General features: G+C 36.5%; 1 protein-coding gene across 1 annotated transcript; it reads left to right on the top strand.

Annotated features, from left to right (window-relative positions):
- Nucleotides 1-376: 376 nt before the first annotated feature.
- LOC103958184 (transducin beta-like protein 2) lies at nt 377-6,367 on the top strand. The gene is made up of 10 exons (XM_009370431.3): nt 377-612; nt 820-925; nt 1,207-1,267; nt 1,376-1,677; nt 2,688-2,827; nt 3,419-3,493; nt 4,070-4,160; nt 4,846-5,046; nt 5,495-5,539; nt 6,009-6,367. The coding sequence occupies exons 1-10, from the start codon at nt 403-405 to the stop codon at nt 6,092-6,094; spliced, it is 1,317 nt and encodes a 438-aa protein (XP_009368706.2). The 5' UTR covers nt 377-402; the 3' UTR covers nt 6,095-6,367.
- Nucleotides 6,368-8,603: the final 2,236 nt, after the last annotated feature.

Raw genomic sequence — 8,603 nt, 5'->3', positions numbered from 1 at the left:
TTGTAAGTCAGTTCAGATTAGTCCCTGAAACTAGTACAATTCAACATAGTTTGGTGCCCAAATGTAAGTGAGGAACTTAGTTTTTTTAACAAACGATATTATCAACGCTAAGAAAGAGGGATGAGTTTAATCTTAAAATAAGTTAGTAATAATGTAGTTCAAATTCGTTTTTAACTATAATTGAACCTAAGCTTTTTATTTATAAATAGAAAAGGACGCTATTATTCCTGAATACTAAGTGACAAGTTAGGAACTTAGTACACCGAAGAGGTAATTCAGACACCAACATGTGATTGTTTCAATCAATTGACACCTCCTCCCCTTTTTCCATTCCCCCGGACGCATTCCGATCATCGTCACTGTATCCAAACCCTCACCTCCCCAATCCCTTTCCGGTTACCAATGGATCCGGTTCTTCCAGTTGCGGTGCTCTCGATTCTCGTCGGCGCTGTCATCGCCCTCGCTTTCTTCACAAGCTACTTCCGGAAACGGAGCTCCGAAATCCAGTCCATATCAAAGCCGGAGCTCCAGTCGGACCTGAAAAGGCACCAATCAAAGCCTCACCAGACTAAGAAGTCTCACGCCCGAGCTCACTCTCACGCCTCTGACAAGGTAACACCGAAACGAGTCTTTTCCTTCTGGAAGTGTCTCTGTTGAATTTTCTGTTTGGATGCCGAGAAAATGTGTGATTTTCTTTTTAATTGAGTTGCATGTTATTCATTCGACCTCATTACACAGGGAATGATTGAATTTGCAATGCTTTATGTTCAGAGTTAATGAATTTGATTTTGGTATGATCTGTTGGATGACGGAATGTAGGATCAAAACAAGAAACATCATCCGTTGGATGTGAATACTTTGAAAGGCCATGGAGATGCGGTCAATGGCCTATGCTTCTCCTCTGACGGGCGGAGTTTGGCAACAGGTATGCAATCATTTCACTTTTATTCCGAGCTTAGTGCGTGAGTTATTTTTCGTTTTTTTTTTTTTTGAGGAGCAATTAGAAATGATCTATTATTAGGTTAAAATCCGGACTTCAATATTCGTTACTTGGTTGGCATTTGTTCGATGAGTTACAATTGTGTATGATCTGTTTTTTTGGATGATTTAGAATCGTGTATAATGTGGCCGGTGATTTTGATTTTGATTTTGACTTGTCTGATGTTTATATTTCACTTGCTCATTATTTCTTACTCTTTCAAACAGCTTGTGCGGATGGAGTGCTTAGGGTATTCAAGTTGGATGATGCTTCGAGTAAAAGTTTCAAGTATGAATTTCAACTACCCTTGATGCATTACCACTTACCAGAGAAGTTTCGATTATGCTCATGAGTTAAGTTGCTTTGCATTTCTCAAATTCTGTAACTTTTCAACAGGTTTCTGAGAATTAGTTTGCCTCCTGGAGCTGGTCAGCCTGTAGCAGTTTCATTTTCGGATGATGGATTGTCAATAGTTGTGGCTTCTCAAAGTCTGACCGGATCTTCTTTGTACATGTACGGTGGGGTGGAAAAACCCAAACCTTCTGAGGGAGCTAAGCAGCAACCCAAGCTTCCTCTGCCTGAAGTCAAGTGGGACCATCACAAAGTTCACGATAAATTAGGTATTCTCACCCTATCTGGGACCACAGCGAGTTATGGCACTGCTGATGGGAGTACAATTGTTGCTTCATGCTCAGAAGGTATCTTATTATTGCCTTATCCTGCATTAGAATTTGTGCGGATGTTTACATTCAACATTTTCTAACTTCATAATACGTAGTGACATTTAAAATGTTTTGGGCTTGTAAGGTTCTATACACTATATGGTCACATTTAATAGTGCTTGTAGGATTCTTGTCAGAATTATTTAGAAAGTGTTGAACTCTGGCAATGTATGAAAAGGGTTGCTTAGAAATTTGATAACCACTTGAGAGAAATGATTATGGTGAAGACTGTAGAATGTAGGGTGAGAAGGAAGGGGTGGGAAAATTAACAATTAAATAGAGTAAGATGAACTCAGGTCAATTTTGTTTGGTTTCTACTTTCTAGTCTTTAAAGGGGTGTAATCAGGTGTAGCATTTAAGCCAGTAAGATCTATCTGGCTTTCAGGTTAAAAATTTTGATTCTCGACAAACTTGACCCAAACAGAATGTTTTTAAAATTACCAGACCACGCGTCAGAATGCCATTTGTTGTTCTATTTCTTTACCGTACACTCCCCCACCCTGAATTAGTGAGTGTATCAACCTTAAATTCCCTAAAGTTCTTTTGCCTTTTTCTTTTTCTTTTTTTGGTTTTTTTCTATATCTATGACATCTTCTCTTCCCTTCCGCACAATTCACAACCTCCATCTCCTCTCTGCAGCCATTCCCTCGCAATCTCCACCTTCAAGATGCTTCCTCCTGTACGTATGCAGTATGCACATACCTTGATCAATCAAATAAGGATTTGATCACCAATAAATGAAGTTCTTTAGCTTTCAATGTTCCATCGAACTTTCCTGCTCAATCTTGATAGTGTATTTTCCTTCTGTTTATTTTATTTTTTGCCTAATATCCCACGCCTCAATCATCTAATCTTCATGCTAGAATTTCACATTGCCAGTAGATCATCCAGATTATGATCTCAACATGAATACTAGTTCTTTTTCCAGAGTTTCCCCTGATTGAGTGTGCATACTTTGTGGTTCTAATTTGTTATGTTACCTGTAGGAACTGACATCAAACTTTGGCATGGTAAAACCGGCAAGATTTTGGGGCATGTTGACACAAATCAGTTGAAAAACACCATGGCTGCTATATCACCAAATGGGCGTTTCCTTGCTGCAGCAGCGTTTACTGCAGATGTGAAGGTAAATTATCTGTAAGTTCTTCAGTGGCCTAGGGATGTGAAAAATCCCAGCGACATGGGGTGTTTAAAGAAGTTACAAATGCTTAGGAGTTCCTTGTTTTAAGAGTTCTACTTAAGTTTCATATTAAGGATTGTGACATCATGTTCAATTATGGTTTACAGATCCAGTTCTTCATTCAAGTTGATCGCTCATTCGAAAAGTACAAATAAAACATTTACGTTGACCACAATGGGATATAAATGCTAAGTGCAACACTTTCTTGCATGTAGTCATATGTGTTGAGCATGTGCAAGGGAGTGATTTCAAAAGGTTCTGCGACATTATAGAAGTCCATGTATTAGTTTGATGTGGCCAATTATCCACATCATATTTGGGTTAACCAAATAAGTAACATGCAAATTTGAAGTCCATTAGCATTTTCGGTAGTAACGCGGTTCTTTCTTTAAATTGCATACTCAGTTTTTATACCTGTTCTGGACCTTTAACTTTCTGGATACCATAATCAACTCCGTTGTTTAATTGGCATGTTAGAGGAACTAGGTGCTTTATGGCCTATAGTTGTTCTGTTAACATCCCAGATTTTCTTGGCAGGTGTGGGAGATCATCTATTCAAAGGATGGTTCAGTGAAGGAGGTCACAAAAGCTATGCAACTTAAAGGCCATAAGGTTACTTATATGTTTTTATACTTGTATGTTTTTATGTACAATGATGTTACATAATATGATTTCATGCGTGTCTTAACGAAGCCTCTCTATCAGCTTTCCATTAATTTTTTGAAAATTAAATGGGATCAAGTTCAAGGATTAGCGTTGGCCAGAAAAAGAAAAAAAGAATAAGTGCTTATTAGGGTTTATTGTCTATAATATAGTATATTATTATATGTTTTCTTTTGAAGATTACAATTATGATGCAAATTGTGGTCTAGGATAAATGCTAGAGTTATGCAAGAAAGCTACTTTTGGAGTCATTAAAGCCCATAAGGTTACTTATATGTTTTCTTTTGTCTATGATCTCCAAATATAGCTTCCCGCAGTCCTTGCATCCATACATAAGGTGTGCAAGAATGCTACTTTTGGAGTGCAAATAACAAATTCCTACTTTTTCAATCAATGAAATCATTTGAATTCTTTTTAGCTGTAAAATTGTAACTTTGTTTTTGGTTCTTTTTTATCATCAATTCTTTTTGCTCATGCTTGAATTGTATATGCTATATCTCAGTTACATCTGGTTGTTTTTTTCAGAGTGCAGTAACTTGGTTATGCTTTACTCCTAACTCAGAACAAATGATCACAGCGTCCAAAGATGGTTCAATAAGAATTTGGAATATCAATGGTATGTTTGACTTACATTCTGTTCTGTATATTATGCCTTCTTTGCATGTACAGCAGCATAATAGTCAAAACAGCCCCCTCCCTCCAAGCATATACAAACACATGCACCTATGTAATCTTAGTCCATTACATGGAGTATATATCAACTGTCATACAAACATGGAGTATGCATCAACTGTCATATAAACATGTATTACATGATTTACATCAAGACATGGCAAGTCAAAAGACAAAAAATATCGAGTCGTTTTTTTGCCCCAGCTGTTGTTCATACGCTCAAATCAAGAGAACACACTTTCATTAATCATGTTTCCCAAATATGGTCATTTAGTTTGTATTATAAAGATTGTGGAAAATTTATTTCTTCTCATCAATAGATGAACCATGCTTTCATTAGGGTCATAATTCCCTTCCTTGTTTGTTTCTGTTACAGCGGTTAAAGAATCTGATAACTACCAGTCTACCATGTATGTGAAACTGTGTGCATGTTGTATAAAACAGTATATCCTATGCATTGGGTGTCAGTTGTCTCTTATGGTTTTAGGATAGAAACAATTTTCTGTTAAATGGAATTATTCATCTGCATGGGTTGTACAAAAATGTCCGGATGGGGTTCTTTGTGTCTGATAACTTATGTTGGTACTTTCAATTTGGCATACTGACTCTTGTTGTTTGTTCTTTCAAAGTTCGATTTCATATGGATGAGGATCCAAAAACTCTGGAGGTGTTTCCAATTCCACTTGATTTGGGTGGTGCTGCTGCCCACTATGATCGTCTTAGTTTATCTCCGGATGGAAAAATATTGGCAGCAACCCATGGTTCGACACTACAATGGTTATGCATTGAAACTGGAAAGGTTTTGGACACAGCTGATAAAGCACATGAAGGTACGCTTGAGTTTATCTTAAGTTTTTTTTTTTTTTCTTCATTTTATCCTTTCCACGTACCTTGTTGGTTCTCCAATATCAAATTACTTTTCAGAAAGAAATTTAGTATCTTTTTCTACAGACAAATATATGATGTTTTTATGGCTATGCCAACATTCTTGGTCAGTTGATAAAAAAGAATGAATTTATCGATTAGGTTAAAATGTTTGATTGAGCACCACATGTAAGAATTTGCTCTGCTCTTAACAAGTACTATGTGCTCGGTAAGCCAAATGTTTAATATATACCGAAGATTCAAGTCAACTGTACATGTTACTTAGGAACAGATGAGAGGGGAAATAATTTATTTCATCTTAACTTGCTATTCAAAGTTTGGTGGAGCTTTGGATTGTTATCCCAGAGATGGTTTCAAATTGTGAATCTTCTCTAATTCATCTTCTCCATGCAGGTGACATCACTGGCATTTCTTGGGCACCCAAGCCAATTCCAATTGGTAAATCACTAGTCTTGAATATCTTAAACTTGTGTTGCAATTAGTTTTTATATGTCATTACCGCTCCACCGTTGACAACATTGGCACAATAAGAGCATGATAAAGTGTGCCTGTGTAGAGAAGTCTGGCTAACCTAAATAACTTTTCCATTACAAAAACCCTGGTGTTTCTAGTTCCGTGTGAATATGTTTCGGCATAAAATCTGTTCCGTTACAGTATCAGGGACAATTCAAAGTCTAATGGACAGTCCATTTGATGGTCTGACTTATTGAGAAGTATTTGGTGGAGAGATTGGTTACAAGACAATCGAATGTAATACAATTTTGCTGGAATTAGCCCTCAAGTAAACTTAAATCAGGATCTATTATCCTCCAAATGCTGTATTCCATTTGTCGAGACTTGATTAATTATTGTATTGCTTTTAATTGTCGTTCTAATATATTAATGCGTATCATTTTTCCCTCCGTAGGTGATGAGAAAGTGCTGGTTTTGGCCACATCAAGTGTCGATAAGAAGGTAAAATTTTGGGCCGCTCCATCTGTTCCTGCATCGTAAAGGAATTTTGTAGGTCCACAACGATCTCATGCATTGTCAGGAATGAAATCCTGATATGACCTGTTTGCCAATGTCCACGGGAAATGTTTCATACTTTCTGGGCCAAGTAGTTTTAACAACATCATGATATGAAAGCTACTTCACTGCAGTTGAAAGGCAGAGTGAAACTTGTTAGAGCATTTGTCTTGAGAAAGCAAATGTTTTGTTTCACCGGCATAGTCAGATTTCACTGAGATTTTGATGATTATATAATTTTAAGCGGATCTGGACCAACTTTTCGCTCTTCGTGGATAGAAAGTGCTTTTAAATTTGAGTTCAGATTTCTTTGCCCTCCCTCCCACCCTCGCTCGTAAACTTAAGTCGAAATTTAGAAGCTTGATGTTTAAATATTTAAAAGCTTTTGTTGTAAGCTTGATAAGCTATAATTGCTCCATAGCAAAATGCCACCAATAACAGTCGAAAGTTAAAAAAAAAAACAAAAAAAACAAAAACTTGCTCTTGGGTGTGATTCACAACTAGTGGCTGCAATGTGCGTTAATTGTCAATGCGTCTTTGCTCCGGTCTTCGAGTCTGAGCTTCCGTCAACTGATAGGGGAGCGAATAATACAATCCTAGAGTTGTTACTGCGATCAAGGTTTAAAATTTCTTCGATACAAGTGATATTTTCGTGAAAATATCCAAAAAATCATAAAAAGATATGGAAATGAAGGGTGAAGTTTACACTTCACCTTATATTGGAGAAACTCTTTAAATTTAGGCTAAATCGACATATATTGTCGATATTTCTGACAAATCTATTAAATATCGAAGAACTCATATATTTCGTCCAAACTAATGTTTGACAATCTCTAAAGTCTCATTTTAAATTTTCATTAATTCTATTGAAGGCAACGAATATCTGACACACCCCAGGCCTAATAACACAAGTTACGAGGCTTTGATTTGATGGTTGACACTAAATTGACCATATCACCCCAACGATGGTTGACATCACAAGCCAACTTAATGACGAAGCCATTGTAAGATATTTATTATGTGCAAGAATTCGAACAAAAACGTTCACCAATTATAAATCCAAAGCTACTATATAGTTCACTTATCAAGCTCCCCACTTAGGGACACGATTTATCTCGAGATTAACTCTCGTTATTACCCCATCACATTAGAGCAACTGGAAGTTTCACACAACAGTAAACACATAAAAGTGTAGTGCTATGCATAATCAAAAGTATGACCATGCAATTACTACAATAAAGATAAAACTATAGCAAGTGAACCATCACCCTAAATCCAAAGGATGAAAGCCTCACTGCCAAGCCCACTCGTCACCACTAGTGTTCCCCTTATTCTCGTTATGCCTAGAAGGGGTCAACAAAACAAAGCGTGAGTAGACTAACTTTATCACATTTAAAATCATTCAACATAACAACCCCTGTTTGGAAAATATATAGTGAAAACTACATACATGGTAACTAAAATAGTAGTAGTCAAGACCAACTCAATCTTGCTCATCATATCAAAGAAAGAAAATAATTCACAAATAAAGTAATGTATAGCAAGTAGGTGAAGTGGCGTCTACCTGATCAATATCTAGCGTCTACTAGCAAATTCTAGCCTCTACTAGCTTAAAATGTACCTACAACAAATCCTATTGTTGTAGCTAGCTATATGATATGTATGATAACCATGTGGTGAGAATAAATCACCAATGATCTCAAGATATCATCTAATGCAATTCAAGCATAAGTCTTATCAAAGACTAACATAAGTAATATGCATCTAGCTAAACTCTTTCGATCCTCTAATAAGCCTGTGATATTCATAATAAGCTAAGTTAATCTTTAATCAACATTTTATGGTACATTGTGCTAAATACAATAAAGCATGTATTGCACTCAAATATGGTACTTCTGGACCAAGGACCATTTCATCATCTTCTTTTGGACGAAATGGATCTTTCTTAATGTGCAGAGAACGAACAACCATTGGCGTGTTGAGTGGATAAGCCTTGTCCATGCCAAATCGCTTTAGGATTTTTTTAATGTAAGCTGATTGATGGACCAAAATTCCATTAGCACAATGCTCGATTTGCAAGGCGAGACAATATTTTGTTTTTACAACGCCTTTCATTTCAAATTCGCTTTTCAAATATTTAGTAGTTTTATTGAGCTTTTCAGGGGTTCCAACTAAGTTCATATCATCGACATATACTGCCACTATAGCAAATCCAAAATTTGATTTCTTAATGTACACGCAAGGGCAAATGACATTGTTGGTATATCCTTCTTTGATCAAATACTTGCTGAGATGATTATACCACATTCATCTAGATTGTTTCAGCCCATATAATGATCGCCTTAATTTGATTGAGAGCATACCTCGTGGTTTGTTAGTCGTTTCAAGTAACTTGAGTCTTTCTGTGACCTTCATATATATATATATATATCAGTATCTAATTCTCCATACAGATACACGTTGATGGCATCCATAAGTCACATGTCAAGTTTTT

This window comes from the organism of the source record quoted next, unplaced genomic scaffold, assembly GCF_019419815.1.
Source record: "Pyrus x bretschneideri cultivar Hongxiangsu unplaced genomic scaffold, Pyrus_bretschneideri_v1 Contig43, whole genome shotgun sequence".
Taxonomy (NCBI): domain Eukaryota; kingdom Viridiplantae; phylum Streptophyta; class Magnoliopsida; order Rosales; family Rosaceae; genus Pyrus; species Pyrus x bretschneideri.
The sequence above is the reverse complement of the archived record's forward strand: the minus strand, read 5'-3'. Positions and strand labels throughout refer to the sequence as shown.